This window comes from Electrophorus electricus, chromosome 21 (genome assembly GCF_041902795.1).
Source record: "Electrophorus electricus isolate QZ-2024a chromosome 21, ASM4190279v1, whole genome shotgun sequence".
In the NCBI taxonomy this organism is placed as follows: domain Eukaryota; kingdom Metazoa; phylum Chordata; class Actinopteri; order Gymnotiformes; family Gymnotidae; genus Electrophorus; species Electrophorus electricus.
Genome location: NC_137517.1, coordinates 2,566,044 through 2,590,000, shown reverse-complemented (window position 1 = coordinate 2,590,000; position 23,957 = coordinate 2,566,044). Strand labels below are relative to the sequence as shown.

The window sequence follows — 23,957 nt, the reverse complement described above, 5'->3', positions numbered from 1 at the left end:
GGGGCTCATCTGCAGGCTGAGTAGCAGTCAGGGCTCAGCCCATACAGAGACGACTGACGGTTCTTCATTCAGACAACTTTCTAGGGGTGAAATTCTCAGACTCTCAGAATGGAGCCTGTGTGTGTGTGTGTGTGTGTGTGTGTGTGTGTGAGAGAGAGACTGAAGCAGGTAGTTACAGGCCTGTGTGCAGCATTTGGTTTCATCTGCACACTGGAATGTCTGCTAGAGTATTACAGAGCAAAGATGGAATTCCTAGTGGGTCTGTTACATCACTTCAGATTAGTCATTGCTGTGTGTGTTTTGTTTCTCTTTGTGATCTTTGTCTTCTTCTGCTCTGTCATCTGTATTGTATACAGTTAATCACTTGGAAATCTGATGAGCTATTTTCCCGAATGAGAATGTGTGTATGTGTGTGCGTGTGTATTCCCGACCGCATTACCACACACTCATAACAACCCTCCAGACCCTCGGCCGCATTTGTTTGCTACATCCTGAGTTCCACAACTGACGATGACGTGTTAAAAATCCACCTGCGTTTAACTACCGGTCATCTCACACCAGTCTTGGTGATGCCGCTGAAGCGCACGGCCGCCCAGTGTTGGCTAGTGACTGACCACGTATCTCTCGCGTGCCCCTGTTAGCTTGGTCCGAGCGGCACGTGGAACGGCCAGATGACCCATCGTTTCCGCTGCAATTGTCCTGGCGACGGTCGTGGTGCCCGAGGGAGGCGAATGACCGTAGTTCAGAAGCGTGCCCATGAGGTCCCGCCCTCCAGACAGGAAGCTCGCCATGGCCCTGCCATCCAGACAGGAAGCTGAAGGAAGATTTCAGCGGTGCGGGTCCTCATGGGGTCTCCTCAGCGCTGCCTGATCAGAAACGTTTGGAGGCCCATGTGACCGATCTCAGCCTATAATTGGCCTCTAGTCCAGGAGGAAACCAGGAGGGTGACTCTCCCTCAGCGATGTGCTGCCACACTGCATGTGCCTATGAGGGGGTCGACTGGTGGAGCAATGGGACAGTTGGCGTCGTTCATCTGAGCCTGTTGGTGAATGTAGTTAAAAACAAACCTGGGGCTTTTGGGAACTCCACGGTTCTGTACATCTCTCCCCCATACCTCTTCACCTCGGAGGTACAGAGAGGCTGCGTTTTGGGTCGGTGGTCCTGTCTGTCTGTCTCTCTCTCTCCTCCACAATGGGGCTTTGAGCCATACAGACCGTCCATAACTGCCGGAGACCAGACCGCTCGGGGGAGACCAGACCGCTCTGGGCCGATCGGGGGAGATCAGAGTGCTCGGGTTTACTAGAGACCACTCAGACAGATGGAAAAGTTTTGATCGGTCATGCAGCATGTGGAATAACTGTCACATTCTGTGTCTTTTGAAGTTTGTTGCTCTCAATAAGGCTGTTTTGTGGATGTGCCTGTGCGCTGTGGTGAGAGAGGAGTTGAGAAGAGAGGAGAGCCCCAGAAATACCTGTATAAATAAGCATGTAGAATACAAACACCTGCATGTGTTGGCCATATGGATCACAAAAATGAGATGAATTTGGTCAAAGTACACACACACACACACACACACACACACACACACACACACACTCTCTCTCTCTCACACACACACACACACACACACACACACACACACACACACACACACACACACACACACAGCAGTGGGAGGGAGAGGGATTCTCTTAAATCAGAGAGCTTTTCTCTCACTGTCGGTTTGGGTCCTGAGCTCGTGAATGCAGTTATTTCCTTTCAGTCTCTCGGTTTGTCTGTGAGAGTGTATTCAGGTGTTTTCAGACCAGTACGCTGAAGGTCAGGGGTCACCGTGTTCTCAGCTCTTAAACTCTTGGCGTTTGAGGCTATCTTGGTCTATGCAGGAGCTCTGTGGTCTTGTCCTGTCTCTTCATGCAGTATTGCAGCATTTATTTCTGGACAGGCAGTAGAGGTGTCCTCACTGAGGTCCTGCTGGGGCTCTTGGTTCATTAAGCTGGCAGGTGGTCTGTGTTTGTTTTTCCTCCTTCTCTTTCTCTCTCTCTCTACATCCATCTGTGCATGTGCGCATGAGTGGTACGTGTATGTGCACGTTTATGTGCTTGTGTGTGTGTGTGTGTGTGTGTGCGTGTGTGTGTGTTCATGCATACATGTCAGTGATCCCTGGTGAGGTTCTTTGTCAGACGGTTTTTCTTTCTGTGTTATGGTTCCCTCTCAGTCCCCTACTGCCAGGCCTCTAGAGGAGAAAGGACCTCCAAACCTCCATGTCCCTTCACCTCCATGTCTCCCTGATTGCGAGGACTCGGGACAGTTTCCGGACAGTTTTGGTTTCAGAGTCGTGTATGACATCCTTAATAAATAATATAATAAACTGATAAATAATAATAATAAACTGATGATTGACTTCACAGAACCATGAAGGCATGCGTGGATTGTGGGAAACGGAGTTTCGTTACAAGATTCCAAAGGGTAATCCATCGTCTAGTCCCACAGTGTGGCAACAATGCACTGTTACCGCGGAGACGAGCAGAGGGGGGGGGTCTGGCCCCGCCCCTCGCATACACAACACTCCAGTGTCTGCCCACGTGAGTGCTGAGTCACGCCGGGTTTCTCATGCCTTTTGTCAGGAGAAACTAACAGCCTTTTTGTCTGAGGCCTGGCTGAGTCTCGCTAACACCCGTTTAAAAGGCTCACTGGGTTGCGGCCACACCAGCGCCTGGAAACGGAGGCTCTCGCCATGGAGACAGAGAGGTCTTTCTTTGTGCGTGTGAGTGAAAGATAACGGGTGCCAGTTTCATGAACCACTCCCCCACACCGGAACGGCTTGGAACAGCCTGCTGAACACACATTCTCACTCTCCTCAGAGAGGGCACATTCTCTGATCACACAGATTAGAACAGAACACACCCCATGTTTGTCCAACCTTCGGCCCGACTTAGCAAGCAGACCTCCGAGAGGAGGGAGAGGGAGAGAGAGAGAGATGGAGAGAGTGAGTGAGCGAGTGAGTGTAGGGAGGATAGAAAAGAGACGAAAGAAAGAGCAGAGACAGATGGGGCAACTGTAAATTCCTCCTCGGAGCTGAATGTGAGCTGGTGTGGGAGAAGCCCCAGTCTTCTGACCATGTTAACCGGTCCAGTTCCTGTGAGCTGCCGCAGATGGGCACAAGAGTGCAGCAGCCCAGCTGACCTCCACCCGGGCTGACCTCTGGGTGCTCTGCCCTCACAAAGCCCATCACGGCTCCCCAGAGCTGCAGGTCCAGGGTGTGCATCTGCCCCCAGAGCCTGCTGGGGTTATAGGACAGCTTCGTGGGGGTCTGTTTTCCTGGAAGGATCCAGGGCTCGGGAGACCGAGCAACCACTCTGCCCCAGACAGTCGGGGTTATTGATTGGTTGGCTCAGGTGTGTTGGCAGACAGATGTGGGCCAAAACTGTGTAGTCTCCAAAGACCGAGTGTTTAGCACTAGGTACTAAACACCGAGTGTTCAGCACTAGGTACTAAACACCCATGCGCATATGTATTTGTGAGTATGCGTACAGGTTTGCACACGAATGTGTGTGTGTGTGTGTGTGCGTTAGCTGGCCGAGCTGAGCCACCGTGACGTCAAACGGCTGGATATCGGATTCCTCGGCAGATCTCGATAGTGCGGAATTTGGCTCTTTCCTCCTCTCCCTGGCGAAATTGGAATTCCTCAGTGCAGATAGGCTCCGGTCGTTTTCCATCCGTACTGACTTTCCTCCGGCGTTTATCTCTGCGCTGGCACTGCCAGAATTCCGCATTTGCTGATGTTCCGTCAGCTCTACGTCCCTCTCTGTTAGGCCGCGCCATTAACTGGACACCGCGGCTCTCCTCCCGCGGCTTAACAGTGATGGATTACTTCGGCCCTTATCAGCCCGAGAGCTCGGCCCGGAAACGTGCCAGCGTTACAAGGAGCAAATATGCACCAATACGTACGGTGCATGACCGTACAAAGTGCTGAGAAAGATGGGTTGTGAGATGTTGGGGTACGTTGTCTTGAAACACTGAGTGCGAGATTGAGATTAGACACTGAGTGCGAGATTGAGATTAGACACTGAGTGCGAGATTGAGATTAGACACTGAGTGCGAGATTGAGATTAGACACTGAGTGCGAGATTAAAGATTAGACACAGTGTTGGGTGCATTAGATTCTGCACATCCGTCAGTGTAAGACGGCGAGTCAGTCGGGTCCCAACACTGAAGGGTGCCGTGCTGTGATACCACCTCTGGTGTGAGGGCACGCCCGTCACAGATGCCTGTCGCAGACATTCAGCACAGGGCGGTGGTGCCCAGCTCCCAGTAACGGCAGCAGTGCCCTAGGGGTGTTGGCCACTGGCAGACTGGCATGCTGCCCCCAGAGAGTCCATGTCAGAGAAGACGTGGGTAGGTCTGACTGCACAGAACATGCAACCCAAGGACAAAGAACTGCACTGAGGTGAACAGGAGCAGACCGATGTGCGGCCCGGCGGGGGGGTCTCTGAATCTCACCGGCTTGTAAGAGCTCTAATAGCTGTTGTGTAAGTGTCCGTGACTCCGTGCCTGGGCGGGTGGGGGTGGGAGGTCGTCTCCTAGCAACGAGAGAGCTGCTGCCTCAGCTCAGCTCACAGAAGCTGCTGCTCCGGGCCCGGCCTTCTCCGAGCGTCGATGGGGTCAAATTGGGAAGTTTTTCCTTCATCTAGTTTCTGTTGCATGGAATTCCACAGTCAAATCGATGAAGAGATGATCCTGAATGGCCTCCCGATTACAGGGCTTTCCTGGGTCAGGTGAGGTCATGCTCACTAAGGCCTGGAGCGGAATCACACGAGGCGGTAGACAGCTGTCCTGGAAAAACGCCCTAGGACCCTGCGGACACAACTGCTATGGAAAGCACGATCTGTCCACCTGGTGAAGAAACTACAGCGTCACAGCTTAAAGAGGGTCATTAACCATGACCACGTTATGCTCGTTAAAGAAACACTACAAAAACACGTTACAGGAAAAAAATTAATGTGTTTGTCAATCTGGGTTACAAGCGGATTGATCAGTTTTTCTTTCATCGTTTAGTACGTCTTAAAATGGAATAGGAAGGAATGAACGCACGGACAGGAAGCACAGACAGAAGGAACCGTCCATAAACCCATCAAAAATCGCCCCCCTGTAAACATCTGAACCTCCGTCGTGGCGTAAGCGTGTGTGGCCGTGCACTTCTCAAACACGGCAGCTTCAGCGTTTAGAGCTTGCTTATCATTCAGACCCTTAAAGGATGATGTTAGTTTCTATGGTAACGGGTTTCACGTCCATGTGTCTTCTTCTGGGTTTTAGGGCAGATTAGGCACCAGTTGGCACACTGCCGCCACCTACAGACTGCGTTAGGTCACGTCCCATAGAAACAGCTGAACCAAAAACCAAAATTATTTCATTCAGAATGACCAAGTGTGTGTGTCTACACACTCTGAGTCACAGAATGAGCCTGTTAGCAGTGACCTCAGCTTGGCCTAGGGTTAGGGTTCTGACCTCTGACCTTGGACCTTCGCCAGGGGCTACATCACACTGAGCATTCGGGAGATTTACAGATCTCTTGTCAGGATGAAAGGATCTGGGTTTGGGAGGTCGAATGGTTAAGTGGAGTGATGGGAAGGTCATTAACAAGCTACCACACACACACACAGAAGTTAGCATTACCATTACCATTACGACATTGGTATGACCTTACCCAGACACAAAAAGCTTTCTAAAAAATGCAAAGTCATAAGAAGTAAGAAAAGGGGTGGAAAGTTAGTTTTGGAATGGTAGTGTGCATATGAAACACACACACATACACACGCGCGCGCTCCTAATAGGTGTCACTGGCCTTTGGGACTTTTGGTACTCCACACTTCACAGACTGTGTCTGCCTTTATTTGCTCTGGTTCGAGCCGCTGGCCTGCGGGGTTGCCTTTTCTCTCTCCACCAGCGAGGAAGACCCCCGTCCATCACGTGCCGCGCAGCCCACCCCAGCACTCTGGGCGCCTGTAATTAGGATCCAGCTACTCTCTCCGTAGCCTGTAGCTGGCGCATGACCTGCATCTTGGGGGATGAATGTGTTTGGGATTAGGATGGAACTGTCTGGACACGTTTGGGGACGTCGTCCTAGGGTCTAGGGTCAGTCTGCGGTCTTGTATATACAGTATGTGTTGTATATAGTGCCTGTCTTGTACGGAGGTCTTGCATGAGGTGCAAAAAACGTAGTGTTTGTAAATTTTTACTGTAATAAATCTCGTCATAGTTAAAATCTTGTATGGTCTTGAAATAGAAACATAAAATAGCACAAGTATGAGTTTGAACTGTGTAGCAGGCATCAAGGGAGATTGTTGCACACAACACACACACGCACAGTTACACTGGCTTATCTTATCCTGGCTCGTCATGAGTGAAACCTGGGCTGTTTTCAACTCTCCGGCTGTGCTCCTGAGCTGTGCTCTCTGGCTGTGTTCCTGTGCTGTTCTACACTTAATCCCCATCTGTTCAGGGATGCTGGGTCATCTGGGACTAATGTCTCATGGTGAAAGACATTCAACAGACCCCCAGACCCCAGACATGGAGCTCTGATGGGGGCCAGAGGCTAGCAGGGCCTACATTTTCTGAAGAAATCCCGCCCCCAGGCTATGATGAGATGAGGCTATTACTCTGAGTAATACGCTCATCTCATGTTCTGTGTTTATTCGGTGTGCTCGTATGTTTTGTGTATAAAAGGTCCAGTGTGAACTGTATAATAATCAGAGTTGGACTTCCTGTACCTAAACAACACGAGAGCAGGGATTGTGTGTGAGTGTAGGGGGGCGGGGGTACAAACATCCTTTAAATACTTGCGTGCGTTTTATTTGGGTCGGTGGGCAACGGTGGTCCTCCATTATCCAATAAAAGAAACAGGGGGCCTACCATTGCCATGGCAACATACCTGTGTGAGCTCATGCTTGGCTTGTTGTGATTAGAAGCAGAAGCTCTGACCTCACCACCAGATATCGCCGTGGAAACACTGATTCGCTCCTGTAAAATCAAGGCCCCCAGGACTAACCAAACAGGCTGTAAATCACACACGTTTAGAAGCCCATCTTGGTTTCTCGCTGGGACAATCTCACACACACATGACCTAACAGATGCCTTATCAGAGCAGCTGATCTGCTGACCACTTCTTGCTTCCAGAGAGATTCCAGAGTCTCATTTTTTTCTCTGTAGGTCACTTCCTTTGGCTCACTTTCCTCATAGAATGTGAACATTTTTCCCTTTAAGATGACATCACCCTTTGTCCTTAAGTTATGACATCATCCCGGTATCTTGAACATTTTGTTATGAACAATGGAACTGTCCAGAAAGACAGATAAGGTCTTTATTGCTTCTGACCAATGACTGAAGGCATGTAGGCAGACTGCCTGTGTCCGATGGAATGGAGTGTTTGTCCGACTTCTTACGTTGTTCACTGTGTCTTATTTTTCTCGTAGGTTGAGGAGATGAAGACGGCTCTGACAAACCTCAGCCTGAACGTTGTGGAAATGACAGACGAAACTGCTACGCTGGATGGAGGAGACGTCCTCTTCACAGGTATTAAAAGCCAATCAGAGGTTGTCTGATAACACGGTCCATATCCTGATAGCCAGTCTGCCCAGTATATAGATACCAACACCCAATCAAATAGCTATCAAACCAGATAAAAACAACTAAATAAACTAAAATCTACTTTTACAAAAATGGTGTACTTAATTTAGGATTAGTTTCTCCAGACACACACCGGGCTTTTTAATTACAGTTGTTTATCCTCTTTGACAGCGCCTTTCAGACTGTTTCCGAGGCCTGTGTTCTGTGTTCAGAAACCTGCGTGTCTTGTTTTGAATCCGAGTAACACTTGTGGGATTCTTACTGCTGCGCTCAAGCCTCCATAGCGCTGAGCGTCTGGAGGACTGAACGTTAAGGCTGGGTTCTAGCTTCTACTTACCCGCCTGCTGCTGCCCACAACTCGGTCAGAGTCCTGCTGTGCGTGAGAAGGACGCAGATGACCCATGACCGCGGCCCTTGACTGGCCCCGCCCAGCTCACCTAATGGCGCACCTGTGTCTCTCTCTCTCTCTCTCTCTCTCTCTCTCTCTTCTTTCCCTCCCTCTTCCTCTCACTGTCTCTGTAGGTCTGGGAAATATTAGAAATATAAGACGTGAGACGCTTGATTGCGTTTGTATACCTTCGGGTGGTGGATTCCGTCTCCGTGTGGGAGCCGAGATGGACCTTCCTCTCGGCTTTGGGGCGTCTAACGTCTCATTTGTAAAACATTCGTAACCACTGCTGTCGCGTCCTGGAGAGACTCTCGCATGCTTTTAATCCCAAACGAGCCTGGACTCTGTACCAAACCCCATTATTAAAGATTAAAAACGCTGCTCTGGGTCTGGCGACCTCGGCCGGGACCCTCTCGCTACAGCGGACGCAAAGGATGTGGTGCCGACTGTAAGCTGATTGATCCTAATGTCACCTGAGCTCACTGTTCAGCCGGGTCTGGGGGGGTGGGGTGGGGATGGTTTGTCTGTCCCGCTGACAGAATGACCTCATGGCAGGAATGGAAGCCAGCCGCTTGTTACAGCAAATGACCCCGAAAATCCTCCTCGTGTGTGTGTGTGTGTGTGTTTAAGTGATGTAAACAGTTCAAACATTAGTAGAACAGAAGATAAACACACGGTTCATTTTGACGATTAAGTCATCGCGTACCGTCTTTATCCTCTCCCTGCTGTTCCGTCATTTATTTCATGACCCATGATGCACTGCAGAATGTCTTGGCAACTCTGGACGTCCACCCCTGTCTCTTCTGTCTCTTCTCAGGTGCAGAGTTCTTTGTGGGGTTATCAAAGCGGACCAATCAGAGGGGGGCAGAGATCTTGGCAGACACCTTTAAGGTGGGTATTTATGTGGATATGTTTCACTGTCGGCAACACGTTTTGTAAAGGCCAGAATTGCTGCTTGGTAGATTCTCTTCCCATTGCTCATATGTCAGTGTTATAGCTGATAACATTATAACTGTAATGATACGGTTTTGTTACTGTTGTTATTTATGATGATGTGATACTGTAAGGATACGGTTTTGTTACTGTTGTTAGTTATGATGTTGATACTGTATTGATATTGGTATGATGTTGTGATACTGTAATGATATGCTTATGACACTTGTTACTGTTATGACACTGTAACTGTTATGATGCGGTTATGACACTTGTTATTGTTATGATACTGTAATGATATTATGACACTGTTACTGTTATAATATGGTTGACACTATTTTGATACGTTATGATACTGTAATGATACTGCTATAACACTTTTGTTATTGTTAAAATGGTTATGACACTGTTATGATAGGGTTATGACACTTATGTTCTGTTATGATAGTTATGATACAGTACTGATGCTGCTTTGACACTGTTGTTACTGTTAAGATATGATATGGTTATGATACTGCTATGACAGTTATATTACATGACTGCTGGACACTGCAGAACAACTGTTTGTGTGAATTTGGCCAGTGAGTTGTGTGATGGCTGGCAGCACCAGGGACCTGAATGAGGGCCTGTTCACCGCCCACACCCCCGCACTGATGAGCTCAACAGATCCAGCGTCTGACCGACAGATCCAATGTCTGACTGTCAAGTAGCTTTGACCCTGATGACGGACATATGATCGGTCCAGGCCAGGGCGTCCCCCACTTATGCGCTAACGACACTTTCTTTCCTTTGGCATTTTCCGCATTCCCGGCTGCACGTTCATCCGTAGATATTCCTCTTTTCAAACCGTCAGTTAAAAAAAAAAAAAAAGTACCAGCAGTTTTCAAATAACACACGTAGACAGGTGTTAGACACGTACGTGTTGAAGAGCGTGCTGGAACAAGCACTCGTCCTGAATGTTCTCACCCAATAGGATAATGTTTTACAGTATGAGGCTCTGTCCAATAGGAGAGGGTTTTACAGGCCTGTGTGATCTTGTGTTGCAGGACTATGCTGTGTCCACTGTGCCAGTCTCGCATGGTCTGCACCTGAAGAGTTTCTGCAGTATGGCAGGCCCAGGTCTCATTGCCATTGGCTCCAGCCAAACAGCACAGAGAGCCTTAAAGGTATAGTATTTTGAGCAGTGTGTCTTGAGCCAAAATACCTCAAGTGAAGTAAAAAAAAAAACTTAAAAGTGAAATATTTTAAGCCCGGAAGCCCTGAATACCTGATTCCAGATGATTTATTTGTCATTGAGTTGAAGCAGACCTGCTGGAAGAGAGAACACTCTAAACTGGGCTGGGCGCGGGGCTCTCAGCAGTCTGTGCTGACCTGTGATGGAGTGAGCCGTCAATTCATACGTCAGGTGTAAGAGAGAAGGAACAAGCAAACAACCCAGACGGGTTTTATCCATCCCTCGGAGAGATTGCTGAATCCTGGGGCAGCGGTTGCTGTACATATAGATTCCCAGTGTTGGGCTTTGCTAGTTTACTGCCACCTGTCACTGCCCCAGAGGGGGCAACATTCCAGCCGGTTGTCAGGAGAGCACAGCTCAGGAATGTCATCTGCCTCAGTCTCGGGCCGAGGGCAGGGTTACCCCGTGCCTAAAGGCCGGAGACTTGGAGGGGCCTGTGTTTACGACGTTGTGGCATTGGGGCCAAGATTGGCTACGCACCAGGGGTACCGTGGTCCCCGGCAACAAAAGACACCCAGCACATACCGTCCCGGAGTCCTCGGGCCGTCCCAAGAGACAGCAGGCGGGCCAAGTGCGGGGGACGTCTGCTTCCAGCTGGCTTTGCTCCAGGAGATCTTATATTCAGGTGTTTGTCCAGAGAGAGTCATGCTAAGAAGAGCATCCCAGTTCACCCATAATGGTGACAGTGGCTTCCCTACTGAGCACCATGGGCGCTGTCGCCACGGTGATCCGGCCATTCGTTCTCAGTACTAATGTCTGCCATTTTAGGTGTACTGGTTACACTGGTTCACTGTTGGGAATGCCATCTAGTTGCAGTCTTAGCCACACCCACAAAGAAACAAACGTGGACTCTGGCAAGGGTTCGAACTGTCTACCAGTAGCAGGAACCTTCTGTAGTGCTCTTTCTAGCCAGGAGTTGAGTCAGGATATAGCATTGGAATGTTGGGATTTTTCTGGGATTTGCAATGCTGCTGTTGCCCAAACAAACATTCGAGATTTGCGTTCTGATGGTGGTGGTCGTTATGGAAACACCCTGTGCCCTGCCGGAGCTGGAATTAATGCATGGATGGTGTATTTCTGTTGGGATTTCGTTTTTTGGCTCGTTCGCCGATTCCAAGCGGGGAGGCAACGTTCCGGCCGCTCCGAATGCATCCGTACGGCAGCAGAACTCCGCATGCCTGGTTCAGATTGTTCAGGTGTTGGCAAAAGCCCCACCCCCTGGTTCAGATGTGCAGGTGTTGGCAGAGGCCCCACCCCCTGGTTCAGATGTTCAGGTGCTGATGTTTTCAGGCAAGTTTTAAAAAAGAACTTTAATACTCCCCATAATACACTGTGAACCTTGAATCAGCACACAGACATGCATGCAAACACACACCTACACAGTCATATCTTATAATAACAATGTGCATGTGTACCGATATAACTCTAAACACTTATGCATCAGTCCCACACCTTTCTTGCATAACTCGCATGCACACCCCTGTATTATCGCTTCTTAGACTCACACACCCTAGCTCAACATCGCCCTCTGTTGGTGGAGATTGTGCAGACCAAGCCACCACAAACCTCTACGCAAACATTATCCAACAAACAGAACTGTGAAACACAACTGAACAAATACACTTGAAATGATGCCCAACATAGTCTTAAGAGCCTGCACCATAGCTTCCACAGGCAGGAAAGTGGCTCAAGCAGGCTGTTCTGATTGGCTGGCTGTCACAAGCAGGCTGTTCTGATTGGCTGGCTGTCACAAGCAGGCTGTTGTGATTAGTTAGAGTGACTCAGTGTGAGGCTTGTGTGAGGCTTGTATGAGGCTCTAGTCTAAACTGAGTCAGGCCCAGTGCATGGTTGGTATGGCCACACGTTGTTGGGGATTAGTGAGTGAACAGGTAAGAGGATGGTGGTGCTAGAACACACACACACACACACACACACACACACATGTCATCTTCTGGGGAGGAAGTCACACGTTCTTGTGCTTCTGTGTTAGCTACATGTACCCCTGCATTCTTTGTCAGACTTAAAAATCTGCTGTAATCTTGTCATTCTGAAAAAATGTATAGTTGTAATGAATCAGTTTATTGTGTTGTACTTAAATGCAGCCTTGTCTAAGTGTTTACTTAAACACAGATCTGACTACTTGTGCAAAAGGAATACTTTAAGCAGAGACTATTAAAAATGCATAACGTTCCCATGGCAACAACTAATAATATGCTTAACATCATCAATGATTTAAATTATTACACAATTTAATGATATCGTTTGGCGGCCCAAGACCATCCTATTTGGGACACTCTCCGGTAACGTCGGTTCCCTCTCTCTCCCTTGACCCTTGCCGGAGACTCCTTGGATTTGTCCCTGACTTCTGTTTCCCAGTCTTTTCACCAACCATATGGATACTTGTAATGGCAGCTGGCATCTGTCGTTGTGTGGGTGTGTGTGTGTGTGTGTGTGAGCATGAGTGAGTCTCCAGTCAGGAATGACACCATGTTTAGTTGAGGATGTGAAGACTGTAGATTCCAGCAGTTCTACTCATAACGGTGAAATCAGACTGACCAATGGCCGAGCGGCAGGACGCTGAGGTCAACTTCCTCAAATACTTCCAGACGGAGACCCATGTTCACGTCTGCCTGCCTCACGTACGGCAGTTCCAGGAGTCCGTCCTTTACGACTCCTCACTCAGGATGGCAGGGCTAACCCAGAGACTGTGAGTGTGTGCGTGCGCACGCGTGAGTGTGATCGTGGATGAGCATGTGTTTGTGTGTGCGAGAGAGAGAGAGAGAGTTAGATAAACAAATACACCAGAGGCTGTTTGTACATTTTAGTGCAAGACTATAAGGGCCACAAGCTACTGGCCGTGTGTGTGTGAGTGAGTGAGTGTGTGTGTGTGTTCTGTCTGTAGGTCCTCAATCCGATGGCGTCCTCGTGGTTAAAAGCTGGTGAATGTTCTCTGTTACCTGTATTCACCTTTGTTCCTTTTTGTCTTTTGATTGGCACTTTGGTAAAATTCAGACACAATTTTGCGGCCAGTCACATGGAACCACTCAGGAGTGCTGCATGGTGATTGGTCCAAAAAGCTGTCAACATGTGTTTGTCTGTAGTAGGCAGGCCTTCAGATCAGGAGCTAGCTGATCTGGAGCCTGTGAAAGTGCTTTGTGTTCCTCACCTGGGAGTGAGAGTGGGAGTGGGAGAGTGTAGTTCACTCCCTACTCCTCACAGTTCATGCCCGTCCAGCCGTGCGTGTGCGTGGCTGGGTTACTCTCTGTCCCTCATCTTAGGGCAGGCAGATGTGTATCGCCCAGCTAAAGTGCTGCTTTCCTTCATTTCGCTCAACAGGATGGACAGTTTGTCAGTGTTAGGCAGACACTAAAAGCTGGGGTGGATCATCTCAAATTTTGTAAAGTAAATTTGCCCTGTTTGGATGAATTTTTCACATTCAGTGAGGAAGTGCAGCTCTGTCTCTACAGTGTCATATTTACATTGCTGACAGTCTCTGTTCTCTGGTAGCCATGACTTTTTATATCGGCTGGTCTGGACGGCCGGGCTGTGTTCACTCAGTCTGTACTTTGTCAACGTGGTTCTGTGTTTAATGTCAGTCACTGTGTACAAGTCGTCTGCTACAATGTACTGACGTTTTAGGGCCAGATAACATTGCACTTTGTGCTTGTGTGTGTGTGTTCCAGTGGGTGATGTAGTTTTGTTTTTTAAATGTAATAATTTGGTCTGATTGCTTGTATTTCAGACTGGTCCTGATGTGTTAGTGTGTGTTAATGAACTCAGTGTCGGGACCAGCTCTCTCTCTCTCTCTCTCTCTCACACACACACACACACACACACACAAACTCACACTCTCTCTCTCTCTCTCTCTCTCTCTGCTTCTCTCTCTCTCACTCTCTCACTCTCTCTGTCTCTCTCTATAAATACAAAATGACATCAGTGGCAAAAGAATGTCTACTTGACCCTGTTAGATAAAGACCAGATCATAGTGCTCCTTGTGTGTGTGTGTGTGTGTGTGTGAGAGCTCTCTGCACCCCTGCTGCTTCCTGTTTTGGTTTGTTTTGGAGTTTGTAATCAGAGTCGTGTGAAGTTGCCTGCTCCTCTCAGCTGTTGTTACAGGGTTTAATAGACGTTTTGTTTGCCCTCAGGGTCTTTGTTTGATCTCTTGTGTTTTCTCTAAGTCACTCTTTCTGCCTTTTTTCCTCCTCTCTTTCTCTCTCTCTCCCTCCCTCTCTCTCTCTCTCTCTCTCTCTCTCTCTCCCTCCCTCCCTCCCTCTCTCTGACCCCTTTAGGTATCCAGGACTGTTTGTCTGCTGGTGTCTGTGTCCAGGCGCTGGTCACTGAGTCTGTACTTGGTCAGGGTAGAGCTCAGTTTTAGACCAGACAGCGTGTGGACTCTGGGCCCAATAACACCGCATTCTACGCTGTGATGTTGACTGACTTTCCCAATAACATTTGAGTTGTTTTCTAATTTGGGTGATTCTGACTGGGTTTTCTCTCTCTCTCTCTCTCTCTCCTCTCTCTCTCTCTCTCTCTCTCTCTCTCTCTCTCTCTCTCTCTCTCTCTCTCTCTCTCTCTCTCTCTCTCAGACCATGCAGCAGTTGAGTGATCATAAGTATGATAAACTGACCGTTCCTGATGATGCTGCTGCTAACTGTGTCTACATCAACATGCCTGGGAAAGGCCACATCCTTCTGCACGTCACGCCAGAGCAGTTCCCTGAGAGCGCCAAGGTATGACTGACAGACACGCACACACTCGCATGCATGCACACTCACTCCCACACACACCTCAGGCACTTCTGTTGTCGTTTGACAGTGTCCAGCATCAGTGGCAGGGCCTTCATGGTGATGTCTACATAGAGAAGAGACTCAGAGGCTTTGATGTTCTCCTCTCTCTCTCTCTCTCTCTCTCTCTCTCTCTCTCTCTCTCATTTTATTCAACCTGAGACACTCTCATCCAAAAATAGCAGTGGTCCATTTTTTATATCTGGTCTCCATTACATCATCAACCTGCCACTTTTCCCTCACTGACTGTACAAGTGTGCGGTGCCGCTCGGCGGAGGAGCAGCTGGTGTACTCGGACCCCCGTGCAGCTGCTTCCCAGATGAGCAGTATAAACCCGGGTGACAGGACAGGCCCAGCCAGCCTCTCACACCACCACAGAATTTACACTGTCATTGTCTTTTTTTCTTTTGTGGTGGTTTGCAGTAGAAATTCTGGGCCGGGGATTTCTCAGAAACGTGTTAATTATTTCTCTCTCATCAACAACATCTGTGCTGGTCATGCATGTTTGGTTCTGAGCGGGACAGTGCGGGGGTTGGGTAGTCGTGTTTAGAAAGCTTGTAGGAAAACTTGGTGAATATTGGAAACCCGCCACTGAATGACACGTCGTGGGGGTTGTTTTTTTGATGGGGTAGTATTTCTCCATTTTTTTGTTTCCTAAACAAGACTCAGGGAGGCACACCCACACCAGACAGCCAACAAATCACCTTTGTTAATCTGTTATCCTTCCTTCATTACCATGCATTTATTCAATTAACCCTAACGACCAGAGTTAATTAGCATCATGACGCAAACACAGATGATAAATGTGATAAAAGTGTCATCACTGAACTCCTTAGCTGGTTATATTTGACTCTGAATGGTGTGGGTGGGTGTGTGTGGGTGTGTGTGTTTGTGGGTGAGGGTGTGTGGGTGTGGGTGTGTGTGTGTGTGTTTGTTTGTGTGGGTGTGTGTTTTACTTTTGCTGTCTTTTTAATTCATTAATTAGATCTCTGACCTCCATTTTTAGAATATGTACAATACAATAATTACCCCTCTAATGTTTTATGTGATTGTAATTAAATGTGATTAAAAATGTATTATGTAATTGTAATTATGTAAAATATCATTTATAATAGCGGTACTTATGTAAGGAAACACTATGATGCTTTGAGCCTGTGGAACCGTACATTTCCTTTTAGACCAATCACACATCAGGTAGGCAGACGGAAGCAGAGACTCAATCTACACCGTCTTACTGGGACACACACCGTAAACTGGTACTGGTCCCAGTAATTGCTGTCCTGGCCTGGTGTTTTAAATGTGTTCTTAAACATGTCCCGCCTCCAAGAGTCTGGTTCAGACCTGGCCTACCACACCAGGCTAGAGCCAGGCCGACGTCCAGGAGCAGGGCAGCCCCTACAGGGCTCGTCCACCCTGGCGTGCCCCAGCAGGTGGGACGTCCTAACGTGTGTCTTCTGGTTCCCCCAAACCTGCTGCAGGTGTTTGAGAAGCTGAAGGACTACACGCTCATCCCCGTGTCCAACCTGGAGAATGTGAAGGTGGATGGCGCACTCAGCTGCTGCTTGGTCCTAGCCAACAAGCTGGCCAGGGTCTGAGGGACCCTACGGAGTGCGTACTACGGCCCCGTCCCGTAGTGAGACAGGATGAGGAGAGGTCTGGTGGCATGGGAGGCCAGGTCCCAATTCTGGAGATTTCACTCACTCCCCTTAACCACTTCAACCTGGTAAAGGGCGCCAGATTCAGAGCTGATCCCCCCCCCCCCCCTTTAGCGTGCAGGGTGTACAAAGTGTGTGCTGGGAGTGTGGAGGCACCCTGTGCACCCTTCAAACAACTGCTGTGTTGATTTTTCAAAATGTTCAAACTGTAGTTCGTTCAGGTCTAGTTTTTCCCAGGTGGAAGTGCACAGGGGAAGTGAGTGAAGTGGTGATTGGGACCCGATCTCTCTCTGTAGTTCACCCTGCGTGTGTGTGTGTGTGTGTGTGTGTGTGTGTGTGTGTGTGCGCACGCCCAGGCTCCTGCTCAATATTTACAATCCTTTGACGCAGCCCTCAGATGACCCTGTCACTGTACAGAGGATGCCATGTGTTGGCTAAATGCCATAAAATGTATGCTGTGCGTTGTGATTGGCTGACTGTTAACCACCAGAGGATTAGACAACCGTTCAGGCCACACCCACTGGCTGCGGTCCCGATGCCAGCCTGCCTCACTCACTCCTGCTCTGTAGTATATGCTGTATTTTCAGGGCCTCGTGCACTTTTTCATTAATCGTTAGGAAATTATTGTTTTAAATGTTTCGCCTCTCTAATGAGTGAATGAATAAATGACTTTCTAAGCATTTGATAAGGGGATGTTAATTATTACCCAGTACATCACTTTTGCTCAGCTATGGTTAAACTCCTGCGCTCAGTTGGGCTTTAGTTAACTCTGACCCCACCGTAACACACGTCTAACGTGCACTGACATCTTACTCTTTGAGCTGACATAGGCGCGCACGTGTGTGTGTGTGTGTGTTAGTTACTGCCTGTCCTGCCATGAACATTAGGCGGCTTTGTTTTGTGAGGTCAAGTGAGGTCACGTGTGGGATCTGGTCTTGTATGTGTGTGTGTGTGCGGCAGAAGGTCATTGGTTCGTTAGGGCACGATACAAAAAACTGCACTGCAGTCAGCTCTTTCCCATAATGCAGCGGGGCTCCTAGTGGTTCTGCAGCTGGCCTGCAGTACTCAGCCGCTAACCAACGTCGCCTCCGTGAGTTGTGTTGAGTGACGTTGGGACGGTTGCCTGGGTAACCCCATGCCCCCCGTGGTTCTTGCTTGCAGTCTCAGCCCAAAGCTGCGCTCACTGCTGATCTACAAACAGTTTCACGCTCTTACAATCAGAGTCAGAGCTGCACATTGATACTGATCTGGAATCAGCCCCATTTCCTCCACGGCCGTCCTGCTGTGCCACGGATCAGGCTGTGGGCTCCCTGTGTTAATCCTCCGGCCCCTGGCCTTGAACTACATCGGTACCGTAGCCAACATTCGTGGAACTGTGTCTAAGAAGGCAGACGCGTGCGTCCTGCCTGGGATGATAACTGGGCTCAGTAGCATGCGTCTCAAACACGTCCGGTACCAGGGGCCTGAGAGATGTGTGTTTCATCCTCGACGCTGCTCCACCTTCTCACGGTTTGCAGCAGGTGCTTTGGAACAGATGCACAGTGTGTTAACGTTCCTCTCTCTCTCTCTCCCTCCTTCCTCCCTGACATGGACAGAAGGTTCCTGGACGAGCATCTTGTCAAGTAATAACACACACTTTGCGCTCACCCTCTGGGGCGTGACGGAGTTGTTTATGGCGGTGATGTCACGCGTGCAGGGCGTCAGCGCGTAACTGGGGGCATGAGCAGTGATTTTACAGTCTGCCCTTTTGCATGGCAGACTGCATGATCCCATATCTGCCTCGACTCCTGGAGAGACAGGGGAATGATTAGCTAGTTATGTCATTTGTAACGCTGATGTCAGAGACGTGTCGTTGCACTGAGCAGTCTGGAAAAAGGGCCAGTCTTCGGTCAGTTGACTCTCACGCTTTAGCGATTTATCCATTAAGACATGACAGGCAAAACTAATTTTCCCTCCACGCTCCAGCTGTGGGGTCTTGATGCAGTTGACCCAGGTGTGAAGCTGAACAGATCCACACAGCTGTAGCGCTTAACAAACAAATGCTGGATCTTGTCCATTGGGTCTGTGAGTGGACATAGAATTGTTTTAGACCCAACTGAGTTAAAAAAAATAAAAAAAGATAAAATATTTTTTTAAAGTGTATATTTTATGATGAACTACTGCGTTTGTGATGTGAACCTGCAATACTGTGAAAGCTGAACAGCACTGAATGAAGCCAGTGCTCTCTGATGCCTGTTTTAACTGAGTAATGCACCATTGCCTTAGTAAAGTGGCTGCCCTAGACGCAGGCTCCTTCCAGGAAGACTCGTACTGTCTCAGATTGAGCTTCTTCTTTTTTTTTTTGGATCTGTTAATAATAATAATAATAATAATAATAATAATAATAATAATAATAGTAATAAAAGCAGAATTGACACCATAACGAGCGGGTGTATTTGTGAAGTAACGGTGAGGGCTTTGTGCGGTTACAGGACTTTGCTGCCCCTTGGTGGTGCTTCATGGGCGGTGCAAATAATTAAAATATTTCGTCAAAGAAACTGGTCGGACCCGACGCACCGCCGTGTCGTCATCACTCAGCGCCCTGCTTAAAAACGGCGTCTGTTTTTGTGTCGCCGTCAAAGCTTTATTACGATGAGCGACGACGAAAAGCGTGAGCCGCGGAACTTTTTCATGGGTTACGACGACCTCAGCGACAGCGACGGCGATCCCGACGACGGAGAGCCGACGGTGGAGGCGCGCAGAGGCGGCGGAGGACCGGGCACGACGCGCGCGGCTGGCGGAGCCCCGTTACCGGGGCCGGACGAGCTGTTCCGCTCCGTCGCGAGGCCCGCTTTCCTCTACAACCCGCTCAACAAACGGATCGACTGGGAAAGCCGCGTGGTGAAGGCGCCCGAGCAGGTGCGTCTCGCGGTGCCGGCAGTGCCGTTCACGTCGGCGCTTTTACGCCCGTTGCGCACGGACGCACGCGCGCGTGTTAAGGGTTGATGACGGCGCGGTGTTGCCATAACACACGCACGTGCGTTGGTCAGAGCGGCACGAAGCTGCGGTGCTCAGCTGTCGTGTTCACACACGATGGTTTGCATGTTGTGACCGCCTGTCTGTCTCCGTCTGTCTGTCTGTCTGTCTGGATTCAGCCTGCCAAGGAGTTCAAGGTATGGAAGACCAACGCGGTCCCGCCCCCTCAGAGCTATGTGGCGGAGCAGAAGAAGGGTCCTCCCCCTGGCATGGACATGGCCATAAAGTGGTCCAACGTGTATGAGGACAACGGAGACGATGCCCCGCACGCTCCTGGGAGTCGCACACACTTCCTGCCCGAAGAGGAGCAGTCCAAATCTGGTAACAAAACCACTGTGCTCCCCCCCTCCCCCTCCCCCCCTCCCTCTCTCTCCCTCTCTCTCTCTCCCTCCCTCTCTCTCTCTATCTCTCTCTCCCTATCTCTCTCCCTCTCTCTCCCCCTCCCTCTCTCTCCCTATCTCTCTCCCTCTCTCTCCCCCTCCCTCTCTCTCTCTATCTCTCTCCCTATCTCTCTCTCCATCTCTCTCTCCCTATCTCTCTCTATCTCTCTCTCCCTCCCTCCCTCTCTCTCCCTCCCTCCCTCTCTCGCTCTATCTCTCTCTCTCTCTCTCCCCCTCTCTCGCTCTCTCTCTCCCTCCCTCCCTCTCTCTCTCTCTATCTCTCTGTATCTCCCCCTCCCTCCCTCCCTCTCCCTCCCTCCCTCTCCCTCCCTCTCTCTATCTCTCCCTCTCCCTCTCTCTCCCCCTCCCTCTCTCCCTCTCTCCCTCTCTCTCCCTCCCTCCCTCTCTCTCTCTCTCTCTCCCTCTCTCTCTCTCTCTCTCTATCTCTCTCTCCCTCCCTCTCTCTATCTCTCTCTCTCTATCTCTCCCTATCTCTCTCCCTATCTCTCTCTATCTCTCTCTCCCTCCCTCCCTCTCTCTCCCTCCCTCCCTCCCTCTCTCTCGCTCTATCTCTCTGTATCTCTCTCTCCCTCCCTCCCTCTCTCGCTCTATCTCTCCCTCCCTCCCTCTCTCTCTCTCCCTCCCTCTCTCGCTCTATCTCTCTGTATCTCTCTCTCCCTCCCTCCCTCTCTCTCGCTCTATCTCTCTGTATCTCTCTCCCTCCCTCTCTCCCTCTCTCTCTCTCTCTCTCCCTCCCTCTCTATCTCTCTCTCCCTATCTCTCTATCTCTCTCCCTCCCTCTCTCTCCCTCTCTCTCTATCTCTCCCTCCCTCTCTCTCTCTCTCTCTCTCTCCCTCCCTCTCTCGCTCTATCTCTCTGTATCTCTCTCTCTCTCTCTGTCCTCTAAGTTCCTCCATTTTCCCATTACTTGTCCTCTGATATCTGAGCACAGCTGTGGTGGTGGGAATGGTCGCGTTCTCACGCGTTGATCGGGCGGTGGGTGTTTCCCTTCTGCTCCGTGCAGACGAGGACGAGGAGAAGGCGGAGAACAAGCCCAAGTCGGCGAAGAAGCGCCGTGTGGAGACGTTCCAGCAGAAGGAGAAGAGGAAGAGGGACCTCGGCCAGGCTACGTCCGACAAGAACTTCGTGGAGGAGGAGAAGCGGATTCTCCGGCAGACGGCCGAGTGAGAGCCGCAGGCCTGGGCCTCGAGTTTCATGCCGAGCCCAAGACGTGGCACTCAGGAGGGGCTGGACATGACTTTTTCTGGAGGAGTTTTTATTAAACTGGACTTTCCTGTCATGGTTTGTTTTTTGTTTGTTTGTTTGTTTTTGGTTAGATCTCTGCGCTCTGCAGGACTTGAGGAAATTTTTTTGTTTGCTTGTAGGTTCATTTTAACATACATTTGATGTTCAAGTTTATATATATATATATATATATATATATATATATATATATATATATATATATATATATATATATATTATTGCCTGACAGATGACTGCATTAACGATATACACACACACACACACACACACGTACATGTATTTGATGTCCAAACACCCACACAAACTCAGTATGGATACAGGAGGCATCTGAATGTTTGAAATGTCCTAAACAATCATCAGTCATGTTCCAGACATTAAATGGAAGGTGAATGAGTCCCGCGTCCTGTCAGTGATGTCCTCCCGTGAGAGTCCCGCGTCCTGTCAGTGATGTCATTGCTATCCTCCCATGTGTTTTCGCTCCTCGGTCTCTCAGAACATCCTCTTCAATTGCACGAGTGACACAGATGTTGCTACAGCTACCTGTGCGATCGTGAAGTAGTGTTTCTCCGTTTCTGTATCAGAAGTGCAGTTAGCCCTGTATGAAGCTTGAACACAGCATCCCTCTCAACGCTGCACACTGCCTCTTCCAACGTTCTCAGAACGCCCATCGGAATGCCGGACAGGCAGTTCTAACCAGCAGGTAGGCACGTCCGTGCTCATTAAGGCAGGTGACCTTCTCAGTATGGGTTATATTCGTGTTTCCTAGACGACCTAATCCGTTCCATCTGTTCCTCCTTGACATCTTCCCGAGTGCAACGTAAAGTTCATGTTTACTGTGGAAGGGTTGGATTGTTGGACAGTAGGTGGCACCATTGACTACGGCCGTGCTTCCAACCCGAAGCCTTCGGATGCGTCTTCATGTATTACAGCAGCTGGAGTCACACTCGTGAAGTGTCTCCGTTGTCCCCGGCACAGCTTGGCATCGTCTCTGCTTCTCTGTTTCAGGACCTGGTATCCACTTCACTCGCTGCAACTGGTAGGTTGGAACCAGTGATTCTAACAAGAGTGTCTCCTGATTGGGGACATTTGAAAATCTCGCAGCAGAAGTGAGGTGTTGGAGGCCCTGGAGTAGGGTGTTATCTGGCAGGACCCGTGTGTGTCCACGGTGCCGTGCGAGAGCCCGTGTGTCCCTGTGCAGTGAACCCATTACATCCTCAGACTCCACAGAACTAACAGGCAAACGTGCCCTTTGATTCTGAGTTACGGGGGCAACACGAAGACTATTAAATTCGTTTAAAACCACGCTGACTGCATTATTGCCTGACGGATGGATGCATTAATGATATAAGCACAGAATCCTTTTCCTCTCTCCCGCCTGACTGACGGCTGGGAAATGCATCTCATCGCGGTCTAGTGAGAGCAACACACACTTTTCCCTCATTTACTTCTGAAAGCGTGGCTTGAGAGGGATTCCTGCGATATCTCTCATCTCTCCTGGATGTCAGATTCTGGTAAATGCAGCGGCGATAAGACTCCGGGCGGCAGGTATGTGTCTGGCCATGTACTGGAGGAGCAGCTCCTGGAACTTGGAGGGCCCTGCCCCCTTTCTGGATCTCTCGTTACGCCCGGGCGGGTGATGGCGGACCAGAACGTCTCTCTTCCGTTCGCTCCCAGTGCACTAAAGCTTCTCAGTAGTGCTCTCTAGTTCTAGGAAAATTTAAAAGAAAAATCCAGCAAACAGGATTTTCCCGCATTTATCCAGAACGCCTGCTGCTGGTTAGCACTCCCGGGAATGCTGCGACATTCTCCTGGTTTATAAATGACTAACCGATGGATGTGTTTTTTTCCAGCGTGCAGTTGCGCCAGCCTGAATGAATGTATAATCGAAGAGAGCTCTGGGCTGATGGGAAACCGCAGCTATGCCGACGTGGAGGACGGACTTCTGGCAGGGGGATGTTGCTGAGTTGGACCCGGACGCCACCGGGTGCACTATGGTTTGGCACGGGTGGACGGACGAGGAGATGAACACGGCTTTGAGTGTGTTATGGCATGACCAGGGGCTGTAAACCGTGCTTGTGCAATGATGAGACATCATTTCTTAGGACAGTGGGCCATTGTGTCTGTGTGTGTGTGTGTGTGCGCGTGTGTGTGTCTGTGTGTGCGTGTGTCTAATATTCATTACTCCTTTTTTCATGGAAACTTCAAATTTTCTGACTAGAAACAAAGATTCAGCCACCCCACACTTAACAACGTGTCATTACCGCTCTATTGCTATGGCGATGAAGATCAGGGCCCGCCGGCGCAGATGTAACTTTGGGAGGTGAAGCGTTTCCGGTGTGCGGAGACCTCGCCCGGGTCTGTCAGCTCCCTCCAGGCACGTTGGGTACTGAGGGCGAGATGTGAAACCAGAGGAGCGGGTGAAAACATGCTGTAACAGAGGGTCGTGACCTACACGTGAATTACAGCAGGGCTGAGTCCTCCGTGCTGAGACGAGGCCGTCAGGGAGGAGCGGATAGGCAGATGGAGGGAGCACAGGAGCAGGAGCCAGCGTGTCTGACCCCTCCGACGATAACCCGTGCCGGGGGTCCTGCAGACGCGGCTGTCAGCGCGCAGCGAGATGGCTATCTGCCCACCTGCTCCAGGGTTACATAGGTTTAAGTGCTTGCCCCAGGACCATAA

General features: G+C 49.7%; 2 protein-coding genes across 4 annotated transcripts in view; both read left to right on the top strand.

Annotated features, from left to right (window-relative positions):
* Positions 1-17,297, top strand: part of ddah1 (dimethylarginine dimethylaminohydrolase 1) — a 35,229-nt gene extending 17,932 nt beyond the window's left edge. For all 3 annotated transcript variants that reach the window (XM_081704402.1, XM_027033241.3, XM_027033240.3), the window contains 5 exons: positions 7,470-7,569; positions 8,829-8,902; positions 9,991-10,110; positions 14,765-14,908; positions 16,441-17,297. In XM_081704402.1, coding sequence (XP_081560528.1) covers positions 7,470-7,569; positions 8,829-8,902; positions 9,991-10,110; positions 14,765-14,908; positions 16,441-16,557 — 555 coding nt within the window. In that variant the 3' untranslated portion in view covers positions 16,558-17,297. The remainder of the gene's footprint in view (positions 1-7,469; positions 7,570-8,828; positions 8,903-9,990; positions 10,111-14,764; positions 14,909-16,440) is intronic.
* A 1,775-nt stretch (positions 17,298-19,072) lies between these two features.
* c21h1orf52 (chromosome 21 C1orf52 homolog) lies at positions 19,073-21,672 on the top strand. Its single transcript, XM_035521213.2, has 3 exons — positions 19,073-19,515; positions 19,752-19,953; positions 21,037-21,672. The coding sequence occupies exons 1-3, from the start codon at positions 19,249-19,251 to the stop codon at positions 21,198-21,200; spliced, it is 633 nt and encodes a 210-aa protein (XP_035377106.1). The 5' UTR covers positions 19,073-19,248; the 3' UTR covers positions 21,201-21,672.
* Positions 21,673-23,957: the final 2,285 nt, after the last annotated feature.